At 45.1% G+C, this 21,433-nt stretch overlaps 2 protein-coding genes across 5 annotated transcripts; both read left to right on the forward strand.

The window, feature by feature from the left end:
* Window positions 1-215: 215 nt before the first annotated feature.
* On the forward strand, window positions 216-10,136 carry LOC121548555 (phospholipase DDHD1). The gene is made up of 13 exons (XM_041860024.2): window positions 216-1,008; window positions 1,229-1,432; window positions 2,100-2,228; window positions 2,946-3,093; window positions 3,382-3,491; window positions 3,881-3,987; window positions 4,446-4,705; window positions 4,868-4,946; window positions 5,061-5,210; window positions 5,486-5,550; window positions 5,751-5,932; window positions 8,082-8,330; window positions 9,881-10,136. Exons 1-13 carry the CDS (start codon window positions 216-218, stop codon window positions 10,063-10,065), a joined length of 2,661 nt encoding a protein of 886 aa, XP_041715958.2. The 3' UTR covers window positions 10,066-10,136.
* A 2,793-nt stretch (window positions 10,137-12,929) lies between these two features.
* On the forward strand, window positions 12,930-20,468 carry LOC121548558 (syntaxin-binding protein 6). Of its 4 annotated transcripts, none has more exons than XM_041860027.2 (7): window positions 12,930-13,411; window positions 14,177-14,337; window positions 15,078-15,208; window positions 15,608-15,932; window positions 16,264-16,362; window positions 17,137-17,309; window positions 18,526-20,468. In XM_041860027.2, exons 2-7 carry the CDS (start codon window positions 14,184-14,186, stop codon window positions 18,553-18,555), a joined length of 912 nt encoding a protein of 303 aa, XP_041715961.1. In that variant the 5' UTR covers window positions 12,930-13,411; window positions 14,177-14,183; the 3' UTR covers window positions 18,556-20,468. The 4 variants fall into 4 exon arrangements, with proteins under 4 accessions (XP_041715961.1, XP_041715964.1, XP_041715962.1 ...); XM_041860030.2 differs by having other exon boundaries at window positions 17,140-17,309; window positions 18,303-20,468; XM_041860028.2 differs by having other exon boundaries at window positions 17,140-17,309.
* Window positions 20,469-21,433: the final 965 nt, after the last annotated feature.

The raw sequence follows: 21,433 nt of genomic DNA on the forward strand, positions 1-21,433 counted from the left end.
CAATTTCGGTAGCCTATTTCTGGGAGAGAGTGGATGAACCTGCGCACAGATTGTGGCATTTGCGGTAGGCAAGGAGAAGGTTTTGAAACCGTTAGTCCCGGACCTATCAATGACAGTCCATTAGGTAAGCAAAAGGCACAGAGAAATGAGGTTGAGGACGTAGGCTAGGCTATATTGTTTATTTAGGCAATAGGCTGCTTTTTTATTGTCAAGTCATGAGCAATTTTAAGGACATTAAGTCGACCTCCCGTCAACTGAGCTCGGATAATAATTCCGTGAGCAGCAATGACTGGGATATGGCCAATGATGTGTTTGTGACCTGCTACGAGGACCCGATGGGAGAGAATATACACGGGGAGATGGACTCGGTCCAGTCCGGCTTGGAAATACACCTGCCTCCGCTGCTGCTAGGCGATCACCGTTTATCTCAGGACGGCATGATATTGGGCCTAGTGGAGGAAGCTTACTCGGGCTATCACCCTCTCCCAGACTCAGGGACAGAATACTTGGATATCACAAACGACCTGAACTACACCGAAAGTGATGGGAATGTGACTATAAAGAAACGTAACCGCTCCACCAGTTCCAGGCACCGCGGGGAGGTAGTCACCGAGTTGGGACCAGAGGAAGTGCGATGGTTCTACAAAGAGGACAAGAGAACCTGGAAGCCATTTGTTGGACACGACTCTTTGAAAATTGAAGTCATTTACCGCAAATTATGTGAACTAAATCCCTGCAAGGTCAAATGTCGGAGTCCCACCACCGAACCAGAGGATGCCAGTGTGTCGTCCACGGGTTCCGAGCCCAAACCGGAAGATGTGTCGGAGGGGGGAGCTGTCCAAGCGGAGCCGGCGACAGGGGACGCAGAGGGTGGAGGGGACAGAGAATGCGAGAAAGATGAACTCGACCTGGATTCCATAAGTGTCAACGTTGAGGCTGTTTGCGTCAGAGGTGGTCTCTACGAAGTGGACGTCAAAGAGAAGGAATGTTACCCCGTCTACTGGAACCGTGAGTAGCCTATTCTTATCGCTATAGATGATTCTTCTCTCCCTCACTGTTTGTCTTGTTAATCCTGATTATATCACACTGATCCCCAGTTCTATTCAATATGGCTGCCATAACAGTCCCAAACCCTTCAGAGCACAGATAGAGCATCTGATACTGCCCATTCAATAGAGTTGGACCGACATCACCATAACCACAGTGTAACCCCTCTGTATGTCCACAGAGCAGGACTGTATTCCTGTGATGAGGGGTCAGTGGTTCGTCGACGGCACTTGGCTTCCCCTGGAGGAGGACGAGAGTGACCTCATCGAGCTGGAGCACCTTGCCCATTTCCGGGGGCACCAGATGAGGGAGACCTACGAGGACGCCATTGAAGTGGTGACCACCACAGTGGGCAACAAGGACGGTAAAGTGGATGGACTCAATGGCAAGTGGGACATGGGCGTGCCGCCGTGTGGGGCGTCGGGTGTGACAGTGTCGATGAAGGGTGCATGTGAATGATATGAATGAACACACACACACACCACTTTCACACTGGTTCTGCACCCAAAAAACAAACATTTAGAATAAAGAGAGAACAAAACCTAGCTAGAACATCGCACATGGCTACGCAAAAGCATATGGCATATACTGCTTCCAAGTGCTTTCAATGAACCTGTGCCGTACTACAGACAACACTGGCTACTGTGCAGCACTACAGGAAGTGAGTCACTATACTGTGTGCAGGCTGTCTTTCTTTAGTGTCAAACCATTTAGGCATTTAGGCCAACGTCACAAAGGAAGCTCTGGTCAGCTGACCTCGTTTTAGCCGAGCTCAGCAAAACCAGGGGGACATTCAGAAGGTCACCTGAAAGTGAATACAAACTGTGTCATAGTTAAAATGGACGGCTTGCATAAAAGAAAAACAAGCGATTCTTATTGAATAAGTTCATATCTGTTTGGGACCATTTTCTTCCATTTAGTAACTACTGAACATTACCACTGTTTAAGTGCGTGCAAGTGGGATTTCTCCAAACGTCACTGGAGACTTAATTCACATTAACGGAATGAAGTTATTTGGTCTATGTTAATTACTGTTCCTCGTATTCCTCCAGCAATCCACAGTTTGAAACTAAGCCGAAGCCATGTGGACTGGCACAGTGTGGACGAGGTGTATCTCTACAGTGACGCCACCACCTCCAAGATCGCACGCACTGTCACCCAGAGATTGGGCTTCTCCAAAGGTTTTTATTCCCACTGACATGAAATAGGAATCCTCTGTGTTTCACTGCCTACAATATGTTGTGTAACACCTTACTTAAAACCTGCAGGTACAATGCATCCTATTATTGTTATAATGCATTATAAGAATTGTCATAAGCATGTATGAACCCCTTATAATGTCTCATCATCTCATAATGATCCTGACTAAGAACTAGCAGTCTTTTGTGGGATTTGCTCAAATACTTTGTTTTGGTACTGTATAATAATAATAATAATATGCCATTTAGCAGACGCTTTTATCCAAAGCGACTTACAGTCATGCGTGCATACATTTTTGTGTATGGGTGGTCCTGGGGATCGAACCCACTACCTTGGCGTTACGAGCGCCGTGCTCTACCAGCTGAGCTACAGAGGACCACATATATATAACTGTATATAACTGTACAGTTACAGTAGGCTAATCAAGTTCAAGTTTTTATTTACACTAATATGGCATTCAATACAAAGTGTAATCCATGCACGTACAACATATGAAATGGATAGGAGGATAAAATCCAGCAATTTTAGAGTGACTCATTAATGAGCAGAAGTATGGGATGGGTGATCTTTTGTACCGTTCAGTTCTCAACTTTGGTATACTGTTGTCAGTTGGTTTTCTCCAGCGGGTGTTCCTGCCCTTCACTGTGTTTCCCTGTGCACTTGTATACCGTATAAGAGCTGGTCTACTTCCTCCTCAGCCGGCAGTAGTGGGACGCGTCTCCATCGGGGCTATGTGGAGGAGGCAGCGCCCGAGGACACCCCACCCGAAACAACACACATCGTCTTTGTGGTGCACGGGATTGGCCAGAAGATGGATCAGGGCCGTATCATCAGGAATACGAGCATGTGAGTTACAGGAACAAGGAAGTCTGTGATGAAATGGTATAAAATCCTCTCAGACTCTGTCATTGGGTTTTATACCATCTAATATGTTTATAAATAGTATTATTATGGGGAAAGTGAGCAGAGTGGTTAATGAGCAGTTATTAACACCTATGTTTTGCATTCTAAGGCATTAATAATGCACTTATAATGCTTCACAAAGAGGGTATTCATAGGAAGTATTACCAAACATTCTTGTTAATGTATTTTTTCTTAATGTGGATCTGTGTCGGTGCCATTGCTCGTCTATAGGATGAGGGAGGCTGCTAGGAAGATGGAGGAGAAGCATTTTTCTGATCGTTCCACAGAACACGTGGAGTTCCTTCCTGTGGAGTGGAGGTCCAAACTGTGCCTGGATGGAGGTATGTGTGGCCACACCCACTTTGTGACCTATTGAACACCTAAGTGGTCGAAACGTTGTCTGTGGTAGCATAGATTGCAGGGTGTGGTGTCTGTTCTTATCATGTGAGTAACAGTGGATGTATTTGTGTAATATTTTCCCACATCTACTTTGTACTTCACTTTCAATTAGTTCTAAGAGGTAAATGCAGTAACAACAGCTGTTGTTGTGTAATAAAGACAAACAAATTAACCTGTAAACCCACTGGTCTGTTTGTGCTTTAGCCGTAATGCATGACAACAATACAACATTTGGTTACTGTACATTCTGTATAGGACTAGGTTTCTCACCAGACGGGTTGAAATGTGTTTTTTGTTGATGACTTCGGCTGTGTGTGTGTGATGTTTGTAGACACGGTGGATTCCATCACTCCAGACAAGGTTCGCGGACTCAGGGACATGCTCAACAGCAGTGCCATGGACATCATGTACTACACCAGCCCTCTGTACAGAGACGAGGTGAGATCCTCTCTCTCTCTCTCTCTCTCTCTCTCTCTCTCTCTCTCTCTCTCTCTCTCTCTCTCTCTCTCTCTCTCTCTCTCTCTCTCTCTCTCTCTCTCTCTCTCTCTCTCTCTCTCTCTCTCTCTCTCTCTCTCTCTCTCTCTCTCTCTCTCTCTCTCTCTCTCTCTCTCTCTCTCTCTCTCTCTCTCTCTCTCTCTCTCTCTCTCTCCTCCCCCCCACCCCCCCAATCTATAGTATGCAATGTCTGTCAGCTGTAGACAACTATAGGGCCCCACTGGTCACTGTGAGTATAGACATGTACAGTAAACATATGATACTGTCCACTTTCACATTCCATATGTCTGTGTCCACTTTCACACGCGCGCGCATATGTCCAATGCATATTTTAACACACACACAAACATATCATGTGTTGCATTGTACAATCTAATTTGTCATACTGTTTGTCTCTGTAGATCACTAAGGGTCTAACTCAGGAGCTGAATCGTCTCTACAGTCTCTTCTGCATGCGGAACCCTGAGTTTGGGGAGAGTGGCAAGGTGTCCATCGTGTCCCACTCCCTGGGTTGTGTCATCACCTTCGACATCATGACAGGCTGGGACCCGGTACGCTTCCGTCATGAAGAACTATGGGCCGACCCAGAGGAGATGCAAGAGCGCTGGCCAAGCTACCAGGAGCGTCAACTACAAGAAGAGATGAGATTCACACGACTCAGGTAGGTAGACACTCACTAGCCAGCGTCATATTCATTAAGCACCAAACGGATGAACACGACCCAGTGGTCACCCAGTCGCCCACTGTAATTTGTCCCCAGTGTTGAATGTTTATGTTTCATTTATAGTTGTGTGATAATGTTGTGTTACATTCATGTCTATAGGTTACGAGATTTGGAAAATCAGTTTGCTGGGTTGCAATCCCCATCATCTGAAGGCTCTTCTTCAGCCTTGAAATTTAAGGTGACGTCGACATTCAATATTCCATTCCTTCTGATTGTTGTGACAGACATATTGAGCTGGGAATTAACCCTTTGTTCTCCTCTGATGTTCTCTGTGCCGTTTATTTGCTTCTAGGTGGAGAACTTTTTCTGCATGGGTTCTCCCCTGGCCGTGTTCTTGGCGTTGCGAGGGATCCGACCGGGGAACAACGTGACCCAGGATCACATCTTACCCAAATCCATCTGTCAACGTCTCTTCAATGTCTTTCATCCTACTGACCCTGTGGTGAGCCAACCAACCAAATCCAGACAGTAGAGTCATTCAGTCATGCAGTCAGTCACTGATGGTATACTGTAGTATACCTATAAAAGATTGGAAGGTGAAAGGGGAAGGGCTTTGGTAGAGGCTTTGGGAGGGGTTGACACTTACCTGCCGTTTCCGCCTCCAGAATCACATCAAGCGGCTAGCTAGTGCAGGCAAGATCTGGTTCTGGGTTCCAGTATGGAGATTGCTGATGGCATGATGGATGTGCTTAATGATGCCTATGGCTGTATTTTCAGGCCTACCGATTGGAGCCCCTGATCTTAAAGAACTACAGTAACATTTCACCTGTCCAAATACACTGGTGAGTAGTGGATTGAGTATGTTATTTTGAATATATTACTTCACAGTCAGTACACACACACACAGACACAGACACAGACACAGAGAGAGATTGGGAACAGCAAAGATTCCGCGGAAGAGCAGCGCCCCTGGAGCAGTGTTGTACGAATCAGGAATTTGCATGTTTGTGAATGACGTATATATTGTGACTGGGTTGTACAGGTATAACACATGTAGTCCGACACCGTACGACCAGATCCGTCCCACGCTGCTCAACCCTGCACTGAAGGAGAGAGCATCCATCTCGGACACAGAGAGCCTCCCCAGCCCCTGTACCTCCCCCCCTCAGGCCCGAAGACACTACGGAGAGTCCATCACAAACCTGGGGAAAGCCAGCATTATGGGTGAGAGAGGGAGGGAGTGAGGGGAAGGGAGAGACATAGGGACTTTCTGTGGTGGATTCTTTCTTTTTTATCTTATAGATGTTTTTTTATTTTGGACTTTCCTGAAATCGCCTAGTGGTCCTAATGGAGAGAGTGGGCCGTTAGGTCCTAGTGGAGAGAGTGGGCCGTTAGGTCCTAGTGGAGAGAGTGGGCCGTTAGGTCCTAGTGGAGAGAGTGGGCCGTTAGGTCCTAGTGGAGAGAGTGGGCCGTTAGGTCCTAGTGGAGAGAGTGGGCCGTTAGGTCCTAGTGGAGAGAGTGGGCCGTTAGGTCCTAGTGGAGAGAGTGGGCCGTTAGGTCCTAGTGGAGAGAGTGGGCCGTTAGGGTCCTAGTGGAGAGAGTGGGCCGTTAGGGTCATAGTGGAGAGAGTGGGCCGTTAGGTCATAGTGGAGAGAGTGGGCCGTTAGGTCATAGTGGAGAGAGTGGGCCGTTAGGTCCTAGTGGAGAGAGTGGGCCGTTAGGTCCTAGTGGAGAGAGTGGGCCGTTAGGTCATAGTGGAGAGAGTGGGCCGTTAGGTCATAGTGGAGAGAGTGGGCCGTTAGGTCATAGTGGAGAGAGTGGGCCGTTAGGTCATAGTGGAGAGAGTGGGCTGTTCGGCAAGAACAGACCCACCCACATACACTACATGGCCAAGAGTATGTGGACACCCCTTCAAATGAGTAGATTCGTCTATTTCAGCCACACCCGTTGCTGACAGGTGTATAAAATCGAGCACACAGTCATGCAATCTCCATGGACAAACACTGGCAGTAGAATGGCCCGTACTGAATAGCTCAGTGACTTTCAACGTGGCACCGTCATAGGATGCCACCTTTCCAACAAGTCAGTTTGTCACATTTCTGCCCTGCTAGAGCTGCCCCGGTCAACTGTAAGTGCTGTCATTGTGAAGTGGAAACGTCTAGCAGCAACAAAGGCTCAGCCGCGAAGTGGTAGACCACACAAGCTCACAGAACAGGACCACCGAGTGCTGAAGCGCGTAAAAGTCGTCTGTCCTACCGAGTTCCAAACTGCCTCTGGAAGCAATGTCAGCACAATAACTGTTCGTCTGGAGCTTCATGAAATGAGTTTCCATGGCCGAGCAGCCGCACACAAGCCTAAGATCACCATGTGCAATGCCAAGCGTCAGCTGGAGTGGTGTAAAGTTTGCCGCCATTGGACTCTGGAGCAGTGGAAACGCATTCTCTGGAGTGATGAATCACGCTTCACCATCTGGCAGTCCGACGGACAAATCTGGGTTTGGCAGATGCCAGACCATTTCTGTGCGTCCAACTATGTGGCAACAGTTTGGGAAAGGCCCTTTCCTGTTTCAGCATGACAATGCCCCCGTGCACAAAGCGAGGTCCATACAGAAATGGTTTGTGGAGATCGGTGTGGAAGAACTTGACTGGCCTGCACAGAGCTCTGACCTCAACCCCATCGAACACCTTTGGGATGAATTGGAACGCCGACTGCGAGCCAGGCCTAATCGCCCAACATCAGTGCCCGACCTCACTAATGCTCTTGTGGCTGAATGGAAGCAAGTCCCCACAGCAATTTTCCAACATCTAGTGGAAATCCTTCCTAGAAGAGTGGAGGCTGTTATAGCAGCAAAGGGGGGAACCAACTCCATATTAATGCCCATGATTTGGGAATGAGATATTGGACGAGCAGGTGTCCACATACTTTTGTATATATTTAATTTTGTGGAAAGATCTCATTTGATCTCGCTGAAACAGAAGTAGCTTGCATAGCTGATGTAACAGCAAGCCAAGCACAAAATCAATGCCCAGAAAACACAGCCTCAACAAATCAATGGAGAGCAATTAAGTCTCGTCACAGGGATTGACACTATAGGACTTCTGATTTATATATTTCCTTTATTCATGATTAGATGTTATTTTTTAAAGAACACTTTTCAGTATAGGACCAAGTCTAAGGCAATGATTTGTAAATTCATGGGTGTGCTATGTACAGTATGAATGTTATTGTGTTTTCCTGCCTATATCTGTGAGGAGACGTTACTTGATTGATATGTCCTGTGCTGTGCTGTGCTGTGATGTGCCATGTGTGTTTGTATGTGTGTGTGTCTGTGTCTGTCCATCTTTGAGTTTCACTGTGTTCTCCATCTCGGCAGGTGCGGCCAGTCTCGGGAAAGGCATTGGTGGGATCTTCTTCTCCCGCTTCTCACGCTCAAGTGGTCAGGTGGGCAGCGTGGAGGAGGAGCCTTCTGATTCGGAGAGTGGGGTCTTGGAGATGGATAATGCCGTATCAGGAGAGGAGGGCGTGGCTATGGAGTTAGAGAAGTTACCTGTAGTAGAGGAGACAAGGGAAATAGAGCCCTCCATGTCTCGGTCCACCTCGGCTATCCTGGAAAACACCACATGTACGTATCAGGGATGGAAATGAAGCTAGCCCATGGCTAGTACTTTTCAGACCGGGCTAGTAGAAAATGTGTCCAACTAGCCCACCGGTTAGTGACATTTTTTATTTTCAATTATCGCAGGGCATAGATTTTGGACCGGGTAAAAATGTCAGTCTAGCCCAGCTGGCCAGTGCCCAAAGTCCTTAAAGACATACTCCAGAACTTTGGCGACTACTAAGTATTTTTTAAACATCCTGCTTTGGGCTGGATGTGTCAATGTTTAGTTCAGACGTGGGCCAGCCCCCTAGCAATTCGAGTTTTAGCCAATGAGCTTCTGGTACTCGCCATTTGAGTGACAACTAGCAAGATGACCACACAACAGAGCAAGAGAGAGCAATGACGTGGTACACATATTTGCACATACTGTATGTGATGTAATACACAATTTACGTGGACCATTTTTGGCTCGTAAGTCCTACTTTCAGAACTACTGGCTAAAAAGTATATAAAAGTACCAGAGAATCTCTTTCAGTAAATTCCATCCCTGTCGATGACGGATCAAATATATTTTTTAAATATATATTCTTTAACTTTTTACCCCTTTTTCTCCCCAATTTCGTGATATCCAATTGGTAGTTACAGTCTTGTCCCATCGCTGTACCGACTTGGGAGTGTCGAAGGTCGAGAGCCATGCGTCCTCCGAAACACGACCCTGCCAAGCCGCACCGCTTCTTTGACACACTGCTCGCTTACCCCGGAAGCCAGCCGCACCAATGTGTCGGAGGAAACACGGTGACCGAAGTGAGCGTGAATGCCCCAGCCCGCCACAAGGAGTCGCTAGAGCGCGATGGGACAAGGACATCCCGGCCGGCCAAACCCTCCCCTAACCCGGACGATGCTGGGCCAATTGTGCACCGCCTCATGGGTCTCCCGGTCGCGGCCGGCTGCGACACAGCCCGGGATCGAACCCGGGTCTGTAGTGACTCCTCAAGCACTGCGATGCAGTGCATGACGGATCTATTTAACTGAAGCACTTACCCTAGTGCTTCCCCCACAGACCTGGATCAAATATGTATTGCAAATACTAAATACTTGAGGTGTGCTTGATTTAGTTTGTCAGGCGTAATCAATCAACCAATCATTCAACCAATTAACCAATCAAATGTATGTGTAAAACCCTTATTACTGCAGTTGTCACAAAGTGCTTTTACAGTAACCCGGCCCTAGAACCAAGCAAAGGCAGAAGTCAGAGGACAGTAGCCAGGAAAACCTCCTTGGAATGAAGAAATCTAGAAACTGTGCCCTGTAGTATAACCAAACATGTATCATAAGTGCAAACTCATGCTAGGCCAGCTAAATAAAGCGTTAGTATATAAAGTATTTGAAAAACCCAGGTCTGCTCCCTCATATTGTTATCGGAAAGCAGCAGTGAACTTTACTATGCACTATGCCCTTTTGACAGAGGTTTCCCTATTGCCTGTTCTAGTTGTGTTTTGTTATGGTGTCTATGGCTAGTATTAAAAGGGTTTGTGGGTGTGTTTGTTTTAACTCTGTCTTTCTTTGTGTTACAGTGGAGTTGGAGAGGCGCATTGACTTTGAGCTGCGAGAAGGCATGGTGGAGAGCCGCTATTGGTCGGCGGTGACCTCGCACACAGCCTATTGGTGTTCACACGACGTGGCACTGTTTCTTCTCACCTTCATGTATAGACAGGAGTATCCCACTCAGCTCTCTGAGGATAACCCAGAGTTATCCTAACCCACAGCCAACACACACACACACACACACACACACACACACAGAGAGAGAGAGACACACACACACACACAGAGAGAGAGACACACACACTCTTTTCCCCTCTCCCTCAACACATATAATAGTCTCCCAGTGTACACACAGATCTTGCGACCAGACCGATGAGACATAACTGTGTATCAGAGACCACTTCACAGCCTGCGGTCAACCTGTGGTAAGCCTGTGTTCATCTCCTCAGAGACTGTTCCCTTTACCCTATGGTCCTAATAGTGACTGTTCCTCATATACCCACCCTGTGGGTTTAATGAAGACTACCGCCCAGGCACACACGAAGACTGTTCCTCTTTCCTGCGACTAAATGATGACTCTAGGACCAAGCATCTGTCAATGTTCATTATCTTGGACTCAGCAGCGACTGTGTTGGTGTCGGACACAGCTTTGACTGGGTCTGTATGACTCATGAAACTGTAGCCATGCCTCAAGCCTAAACTCCTCTCACAACTCCCAGCATCAACACTCATTCAGATGTTTAGCCTGTTGAGAGAGTTACATCCAAATGCATCCCTTAGAACATTGAAACCCATTTGATTTCATCATTTGATTTCAACCCGTCAGGTCGATCAAAGTGGATTGTTACGGAAGGGTTGATTGTCCGTTCAGGATAGTTTGACCAGGCTAGGCTTAAAGCCCCTTTATTGATGACGACATTGGACTGGAGCATATGGTAGACTAAATAGAATGCAGCCCTATAGACTAACTGTACTGCTATGCTGATGTCTGGAGTCACCAGATTAGAACATGTGGTGGGACCATGTTTACACTAACTGACTAACTGAAGGTTCCTATAAGGGATGGTGGACAGATGCTAATGTTGAGTACACAACTTTAACAAAGTTGCCAAATACCGTTTTTGTTTATATTTCATAACTTAATGGCAGGTTCGGTCTCTTGGCTGATCCACCCATTGGAAGACCACATAATTGTTTTGTTCTACTGTGAATTGATAGCTTGATAGAGCAGAGCACTACTATATGTGTTTGTACTACTAACACTGACATGTTGCACATAATGCAGTAACTTTCTGCTCTTTCTAGGTCAGGCAACAAACAAGAGAGACAACATATCAGTAAAACAAGGCATGAAGGACCCATGCAAAATGTTTCATTTACATCCAAGTAACTAAAGAGAGTTGCAGTGGAGAGGACTGGATAATACACTATACTTCTATTTCTAATACATTATTAGACTCAATAACGACACTGGTTAAAATGAAAATGAAGCATGCAGTATGTACCTAAATAGGGAGGAATATGCTTTGCTTAGGATTGTCTTGCTGTTAGTGAGGGATCGTAGCATGCAGGCTCATTTGGGGGGGTTACTTCATGATTTGTTAAAGGCTTTTAGCAAATGAATTACACTAACATCAAATGACATCACTTACATCGGATCTCTCTGCCAAAATCAAGCTTGCCATCAGGATTTTTTTTATATGATCTGTGTAAACACAGCAGAGTTGTTTTTACACAGTATGAGTTAGGATGACTTTTTACTTCCTTGTGAATGTTAGCTACTTAATTTCTCCTCAGATGTGTTTGAAAGCCTCCCTTGTTAGGTCAGACTGTCAGATTCCTAGGTATGCTACTCTATCATCCCAATGCCTTGGCTCTAACACCTGATTCCCACTATAGGGCCGACCTAAACTAAACTGTGCTGGCACAGATATTTTATTTTCACATTGTCCTTTCTAGCATGGTTCTAACAACTATGGTGGATACCTAACCAGACCAGGCCAGTAAACTCAGCTTAGTTTGGCTAAGTAGTGTGAAAGGCCTCTTACCCATGGTTCTCTCCTTGGTTCTGCATATCCTTGTTTACATGTCATCCCACTGGGCACAGACGTCAATTCAACGTCTATTCCACGTTGGTTCAACGTAATTTCATTACGTAATAATCATGGCTTGAACAGAGCAAATAGAATGGCATAAACACATGGAAACCATTTGATACCATTCCATCAATTCCGCTCCAGCCATTACCACGAGCCCGTCCTCCCCAATTAAGGTGCCATCAACCTCCTGTGCTAAGGAAATTGAATTGTGATTATGTTGTGGGTCGTCCACCCTTCAGTTGTGGGTCGTCCACCCTTCAGTTGTGGGTCGTCCACCCTTCAGCTGTATTCTCTTTTGCCTTCCACCAGAGGACACTATTTTTCTGTCATGTCTCCTCTCCACTCACTGTCCAATCCACTCATTACTCACTATTTTTAACGGTCGTCACTAGTTACCACAGCCACAAAGTCATAAACCCCGCCTAATTCTGAAATGTATCTTCTTAAAATGTGATTTAAAACGTAACCCTAACCACACTGCTAACCTTATGCCCAACCCTAACCTTAAATGAAGACCAAAAAGCTCTTTTTTGTTTGTTTTCATGAATCTTTACGATAGCCAATATTTACTTTGTGGATGTGGTAACTAGTGGAAACCAATTTTAACCTGTGTTTCGTTCCCTCTTCAAATTAATAACGCGGTGCTTAACCTTGGTAAACCTTTTGTTTTACATTAAAATAGATCTCTACAGCTGTCTGTCTGTGGTCTCAGTTCATTCAACATTAGGCCTACTTTTGAAAAAATAAAGTCGAGCCATATAAGTGAGCTTTGGAAATAGTGTCATGGCAAATTCAAGTTTTTAAAGGGGCAATCAGCTGTTGCTACATCCATATTTTGACTTATAAATTAATGATATGTACCCACTGATTCAGCTGTCGTACCCCATCAGAACCCCAAATATAAACTTGTTTTACTTCATTGTTTGTAAACAAAAAATGTAAAAACAAACACTATATAGCCTCAAAACATGGTTAAAACTATAATTTTGATATCATGGATACTTACATCCATAGCTCTGTCTATGCATTGGAGAGTGAATACATTTACCCAGTCCAATCCCTCAGCTTTTTACCAAACCAGGGGTGGGGTGCAATGGTTATTGTTTCTACTGCTGATTGCCGCTTTAAAGTATGACTTTGAGAGAGCAACCTGCAAAGAATAAGCCTACAAAGAATTATGGTAAACCAAGATTAAAATTATTTATTGTATGAGTTTCAACCCAATAAATCAATTCTCCCACGTGACTTCTAACTTGTTGAAATGGGACGTCTCCAGATAGATACGCCTTCTCCGCAAGCCACGCGGTTGTTGTGTGACTCTAGAGCCGAAATTTAACTCGGATTCTAAACCTTGAAGCGGTTGATTAGAGGGGGCAGCCTGACAGTTATAAAAGGCAGTGGAGTCGTTCGGTAATCAGACTAGCTAGTTCTGCGTCTTGGTGGAGTAAAACAACAAAACAGGTATTGTAAACGATACTTACTTTCTTCTCTCTTAGTTGTCTGTCGAGGGATGCTAAATAATAATCGATAAAGCATTTGGGGATTTTTATGATTAATTTAATCAAATGTAATCGAATAAAGAGTACCCATGACGCATTAAGCTGATTCAAATGAATTTATCCCCCACTCTTACAGGTGTGAAGTTTCCCTTTCACTAACTACAATACAGATTGTTACACCAGATAATGTGATTTAACCAAAGAGATTTGGTATCCATTACTGGGAGTAACAGGATAGGTACTGTTTGGTGTAACACTGAGAATTTTCGACCAACCTTGGCGATACTGTCTTCGTCCTTGATTTGTAGAAACTGGGGTCTCATAAAGTGTCCAGTTGCAGGGGGTCCGTTTGAATTTGCTCCATGAAGAAATCCAACAATGTGTACGCCGCCAGCTTGTCTATTTCAAGTCATCTCTCATTGATCGAGACAGGTGGCTATCATCATGACTTGCGGCACTTTGGGGTGGACACCCACCTGTCTAGAAAAGTATCTGCGCTACACTAAACATTACCTATCCTGTAACAACCAGTAATGGAATACCAAAAATCTTTGTTACACCAGATAATGTGATTTAACCAATCTTTCACCTATGGTGATCACTCTGAGTCAAGGTGTCATTCATTTGGAATACAATACACTTAAGCATATGACTCACGAGTAAAATACTCAATATTTCCCCCATCAATCTGTCCATCTTTTTTGTCCATTACCTATCTGGCATCCAGATCCACTATGAATATCCAGTCAGCTATCAACAGGGAGGTGTTTGCCCCCCGGGATGAGAGGATACTAGTGGCCGTGGAGGTTAAGAGGAGACCGAGGAAAAGACTTTCCTTTCTGCCCACTGGAGGCAAGGCAGGATATATAACATACATCTGTCTGTCAGGTAGGCTACTGTAACAGATTTATTTCAGCTGGAACCAGTGTGACTTGAATTTTAAGTCCACAAAAAGACTTGTTGCTCTGCTGTATAAATGATCTTATTCAGGATTAAAAGGCTGCATTGTTTAACCATCTCATGGTGGAATTATCTGAATGGAAGGATGCACAGCTATTCATCATGTTGCAATCAGGACATTGTGCTGCTGGCTATCTAATACCACTGAGTCTGACATTGTCAGAGGACATGGATCCTATAACTGAGCAGGAAGGATCACTTGCGTGTTATTTAGATGTTCAGTGTCACTCACTCCATCCATAGTAGCTATTGTTACTGTGATGAAGTCACCCAGAGCCATGGGCATTCACTGCCCCAGTGTCCCTTGAGGGACTCTTCACCCCGTCCCAATTACACCACTGACGGATGAGTGACTAGTGTCCTCAGCTGGCACTGCCAGTCTCCCCCCATTACAAATCCTCATATTGTGTGTACAAGAGAAACCACTGAAGAAGAATGGGCATTGGCGGTCTGTTTGTTGATCTGTGATGGTGACTGGTCCCGTGTGTGTATGTCCAATGTTTGATAAAAATTAAACACACATTTAGTAGTGGAAAGTGAATCCTGAATCTCTTCTTTATATCCTGTCTTCATTGTAGTACTGAGTAGATTTACTTCTACATTTTGGGGTTTTATGAAGTGTGCTTACTTTCATATTTCTAACCCATGACCCCTCCTAATCCCCCCAGTGACCAATAAGAGGCCAGCTCAGCTCCTCATCACCAAGGTCAAGCGGTTTGGAGGCTCCGCCCCCTTCACAAGGAGGTCACAGTGGAGCGTGGAGCAGCTCCGCCAGGTCGATGGCATCGACCCCAACAAGGTGACATCATCATAGAGCTAGTATAGATGTGATATTCTGTGTAGTGTTTTTTAAATTTAATTCTATAGATCTTAGCCTGTACTGCCTACACTCTCTGTTGGAAGCCCTGTATCCCAGACCCATCCATTTCATTCCTCTTTCCTTAGCCACTCTCCCTGTTAATTTGCATATTCACATGCGCTTCTGCCATGTTCAGTGTTGTCCCAAAGCAGAATGGATGAAAATCAGACCCTAGTATAGCCAATCAAGTCTTGATGGGTAAAGGGTTGTATTGGGATTGGAGCACCAGGATTCTGACCTGTGTTTCTGGTCGGTTGGTTTGGTCCGCTATTCTCCTCTACCGTCTTATGACCTCTCTATTGTATCCCTCATCTGTATACCCTTCTGGATCGCCCACAGGACTGCCCAGAGTTTGACCTGGTGTTTGACAACGCCTTTGACCAATGGGTGGCCAGCTCAGCGGCAGAGAAGTGCATCTTCATCCAGATCATGTACCACGCCTGTCAGACTTACTGGGAGGGCAAGGTAGGGGTCCCTGGTGGCCCGGCTAGCCCAGCTGGAGACCAGCAGAAGGACCAGAGAGCTAGTCCAGGGGGCCAGGTTAGCCCAGGGGCCCAAGGGGGCCAAAGAGGAGGTCCAGGGGCCCAGGCTAGACGGAAGAGCACAGTGGGTCCCAGGCCCCGCCAGACTGAATTTGTCAACTGTCAGTCCAAACTCACAGGAGGTAAGGGGCTGTTGAAGGAGAAGCACAGTCTGTCAACAGTCAGTCCCAATTCAGTCCCTTCCCCTTGGTCCTAACCCGTCCATGTTTGCAGATCGACGTGCTATAGCCTAGGGGAAGTGTTAGGGCTAGGGAAATGTTAGGGAGCGAATTTGGACCAGCTGTCAGTGGGCATTATTCTGGTACCACTTCAACCATAGGAGTGGCTTATCCTCTCACCTCTCATGATATGGCAGGGACTCCAATTTCATGTTTGATTCTGTGCTGTCTATTTTACCTATTCATCATGGTTATGATACAGCTTTTATCAGTCTCATTGCTGTCATTCTAACAGATGCCTGCACTGTGAATCTGGTCATCTACCGTTGCAAGGTCTTCTTCAACCACATGAAGAAGGTGATGGTTTCAAAACAAAGCAGTCCTCTGGCTGGAGGTAAGGGAGTAACCCCCCCCCCCAAATAACCAATAATTCTCTGTCATTGGGTAGCAACACAGTCTTTGCAGAAATGACAAAGTCGTATAAGGACATATCCTTAGTGGAAGGCCTATGGTTGTATCCTTTATATTCTCATGGATTCCTAATCCTCTCTCAGGCGATTGATGGTTTTGTCTATTGTCCTCTGTAACACCTCTCTCTGCTACAGTAGAGAATGGCTCTTCTATGAGGTTGCGGCTAGATGAGTGGCGACTTTGTGTCCAAACCTCCTGCTAAAAAACAAAGGCTGGCCCTGTGAGAAGAAACGCGGCTCCCCATTTGTGTGTGTTTGTGGCACAGGGAGAGGTGCCAGGCAGTAGCAGGGCGTAGAGACGCGGAGCAACAGCAAATGTTGGGCAGTCTCTCTCCTAAGCTGACCACTCCAGGCGGTATGAAATAGCCCCCCCCCCCAGGCAATTTTTACCTCTCTCTCGAACAAACATTAGTTTAGAATAAAAGAAAGCCAAGATGGCTAGCTCGACATTCTGATTCTGGCTCTTGGATGTTGTAACAGAATGTTATGCCTGTTGGGTATCTCATCTGGGTATCCCATCTCTGATGTACTACTCTCTGTGTGTTGTCATGTACAGTACTACTCTCTGTGTGTTGTCATGTACAGTACTACTCTCTGTGTGTTTTCATGTACAGTACTACTCTCTGTGTGTTGTCATGTACAGTACTACTCTCTGTGTGTTGTCATGTACAGTACTACTCTCTGTGTGTGTTGTGCAGCAGGTCCCAGAGCAAGTCCCAGTGGGCAGCGCCCCCCAAGGGGCAGTTTGGGTAGTGTAGTCAAGAGGGCAAGCCAGGCCCTGCAGGAGCGTGGGGAAAGACTGGGCCGGGCCGAGGACAAGACAGTGGACCTGATGCACAAAGCCCAGCAGTTTGCAGACACTGCTCACAAGGTGAGACATGTCACGGTTGAATGTAAATAGTATACACGCACATGCTAACACACCACACCACACGCTAACACACCACACCACACGCTAACACACCACACCACACGCTAACACACCACACCACACGCTACCACACCACACCACACGCTACCACACCACACGCTACCACACCACACGCTAACACACCACACGCAAAAAAAACACACGCTAACACGCTCGCACATTCGCTGACACTCCGCGCTCGCTCGCGCATTCGCTAACACTCCGCGCTCGCTCGCGCATTCGCTAACACTCCGCGCTCGCTCGCGCATTCGCTAACACTCCGCGCTCGCTCGCGCATTCGCTAACACTCCGCGCTCGCTCGCGCATTCGCTAACACTCCGCGCTCGCTCGCACATTCGCTAACACTCGCTGGCGCTCGCTGCACACCGCTGCACACACTCGCGCGCTCGCTCGCACATTCGCTAACACTCCGCGCTCGCTCGCACATTCGCTAACACTCCACCCGCTAGCACACCGCACGCGCTCGCTGACACTCCGGTCGAAAGTTTCATTTCAGCCTCTGAGTTTGGTCCAGCCAAGCTCGAGACGTATGAGCAGCTTAACATTTATTATGAAGTGTGTATCATTCCACACTATGCTGTGTAGTTGACCTTGTCTAGAACGCCTACCCAATGAGTGTGCCAGAGGGCTACCAAAATCCCCCCCCTAATTTAGGCTGAGTGAATGACCATTAGGTTTTACAGTAATTGCAAGGTGATCAATCCTCATAATAAACTTTTCATTTGGAATGGAGGTATTATAAGTATACCAGCATAACACTCTCATTGATGAGATCATACGCAAGTCATTAACTACTTAAATGTTTATGTAATTGGATGACATTGGTCAGGCCCTAGAACAGCTTCAAGTGGCCCATCAAAGAGAAAATATATTTTTTATTTCAGGGGAAATTAGCTAGAATGTGAAAATGATGAGACTTTCTTTCTCCTCTAGCTGGCTCTGAAGTATTCAAACTAGAGGCAGCTCTTCCCGTGGGTCCGTGGCCCTAATTCACCTGTTGATTCTATGTAATAACTTCTATACTAATGTTGGACTGAGGCATAGTTTAGTTGAAACCCAATGGACACACTGCAATTCCTCTGTGAAGAATCCTATATGTTCTGAGAGGAGTGGTGGGTTGTGGGACTTGCTCTTAGGACTTTGACTGTGTTAAAAGGACATGGAAACCTTTACAGACTGGCAGTAGGGAGGACAGCCCAGTTATGGACCCCGGGGTTGAAGATTGACCTTTAACCTCCAGAATGGGACCTGTGGATCACATGACGGTGTCTTTTCATGGCAGAGCTAGCTGGTTTACTTCACAATTCTCCCACTGTTTGAGTGTACTTATATCTCTGCTCTGATGACAAGGATTTCAGATGATTTAAGTTTTTCAGTTTTGGGTGGTTTCACGTGTTTTTAGATATTTTAATATTGGCATATGAATTCTCAGTAAACAGCTGACAATGTGATGGTGCCTTTTTATATTTTTTGACTTTTCAGAATTCACGTGTCTTCTCCGCTATGGAAGTATATTTCAATGGTGGTTTTGCTCATTGCATAAATAATTGATCATTTATGACTGTGAATAGGCACACTCATAGACAGCAGCTTGTGAATGTTTGCACAGACTGAATTAGATTTAGATTGATACTGGAGAACCCATTTTACCCATGTTTTTTTACAAATGACACATTAATTTAATGTTTGAATGGCATTGAATGCATAAGTGTGACTATTTCAGGTTATTGCCTTAGTTTTGTCTGAGCCGGTGCAGGGGAATGAGGAACACCTGGTGAAATGTTTTTTTTTATTTCTTTGCATGGTAATGATATAGTATAGTCTTTATTTCTTTGCATGGTAATGATATAGTATAGTCTTTATTTCTTTGCATGGTAATGATATAGTATAGTCTTTATTTCTTTGCACTTTCTAAAGATTACTTTATTGCATGGATTGCTATATTGCACTATAATTTGTTTGCTTCCACTATTTTTCACAGCTATATGTCTCTACTACCCTCTCCCTGCTTGCATCAAATCCATTGATTGTTCACTAATCACTATTCAAACCATTGATTAGTCACTAATCACTATTCCAAATTCAAGTTGATAATGTTACTATTTGATCCTTGTCTTTGTCTAATCATGTCTGATTAATTGATCCCCTGTCTTGTCGCTGTCTTGTCACGTATATGTCATGTGTTTTTTTTTCTTCTCTTGGACCATATGTGCCGTAATTACACGTCTCATGCCTTTTAAATAAAAATCTTTAATGGCTGGTTCCATGTCAGAGAGTTGAGTGCAGCAGCTATAATGATGGGCTGATGTATGTAGACCAGGGCTCTTCTAGGTGAGGTGGTAAGCAAGATATGGAATGTTGACTGAATGATTGTGTGTGTAATCATAATCTCGTCCACACAGCCGGCTCTCTATGTGGTAGCAATTGAGTCTGGGGACGAGGTTTGTGTGATGACGGTTCTGAAGGGCATAGTAGAGAATAGACTTCTGAGTTGGTTAGTGATAAGGGTCTGAAAGGCATGTTGAAGGTTTAGTTGAGTGCTGTTGCATATGCCTGTGGTTGTTGAATTTGTCTTTTGATGCCTAATAGTGTTTTTATTGTACACAACACTGATAAATGAATTGGTATGCTTTATCAGCTGGGACAACATGTCCCTCTTCATGCTGAACCTGTCATAGAGTGAGAGGGTAGCCTAATCGGTCTTTTAAACTACTTGTATTAGAATGAGGCTTCATTGTGGCAGTTAACTAAGGAGAGGAATCCAAAGATGGCACTTGTCCTGACTGTGCATGCTTTCTGTTGCTATATTACTGTTTTGGTGATATGATGAAAGATGGGCTAGAATGTAGATTTGTTGACCATGTCTTGTCCAAGCCTTTACTACCTTTTTTAAATATTCTGATCATGGAGTTAAAACCATGAACTGATATGTTATTATTCCTAGAAATGCTGACTTTAACATAGCCTTAGAACGGTACTTAAAGCTCTGTTTAGTATGTGTCAATGTTAACATGAGATTTGTACTGTTTTTTTTTAAAAATGAGAACATCAATGACCTTAACACTCTTCTTTTTGACCCAATAAATGAAATGGGACCCATCTGATGTTCTGTGTTTTCATTTTGTTAGTGTCTACAGCAGGGCTCTCCAACCCTGTTCCTGGAGCGCTATCATCCTGTAGGTGTTCTCTCCAACCCTGTTCCTGGAGCGTTATCATCCTGTAGGTGTTCTCTCCAACCCTGTTCCTGGAGCGCTATCATCCTGTAGGTGTTCTCTCCAACCCTGTTCCTGGAGAGCATTGCTCCAAATCTAATCTAGCACACCCGATTCTAATAATTAGCTGGTTGATAAACTGAATCAGGTTAGATACAACAGGGGTTGGATTGAGTAGCCTGGATAGAGAGGTACAGTACTTGAAGTTTGTTTGACTTATTTCTGAACACCAGAGGGTGCTCAAACAGCAGTTAAATCTGATCCACCGTCCATCACAAGTGACATAATTACTTAGGGTAATTTGTGATGATGGGGTATTCTTTAAACATGTCATTATGTTGCATATAATACAACACATCTACGAGTTCTTGTAGATTACTTGTGGTCAGGATGTTTTTTTTAATGAATATGTTAGTTCTGCAACATTTTGCTATCACCAATGATTGAGTAAAAGGAAATGTTTGCTCGAAAGAACTGGGGTTAATATTTTGGGATCCTAATCTTTATTGGCCATTTGCTCAGTCCCCAGTCATAACTCTGTGTCGAGCCTCTATCCAAACCATTAACAGGCAGGTGGTCAAGCAGTTACCTGAGCTGACTGAAAAATCAGTCCATGTGCCCTTGTGCAAGACACTTAACCCTAATTGCGCCTTTAAGTTGCTCTGGATAAGAGCGTCTGCTAAATGACTCAAATGTATTCCGTAATCAATTGAATTCATGCACCTGTCTATATTTTGCTATATTGTCCATCCAGGCAGCTTGGTCAGCGTCTATGGATCAGATGGAAAAATAGCTCTGGTCTCTGGAGAATACAGTACTTACAGTATTGACGCATGATGCAACTATACTGTA

Source organism: Coregonus clupeaformis, chromosome 33 (genome assembly GCF_020615455.1).
Source record: "Coregonus clupeaformis isolate EN_2021a chromosome 33, ASM2061545v1, whole genome shotgun sequence".
Lineage (NCBI taxonomy): Eukaryota > Metazoa > Chordata > Actinopteri > Salmoniformes > Salmonidae > Coregonus > Coregonus clupeaformis.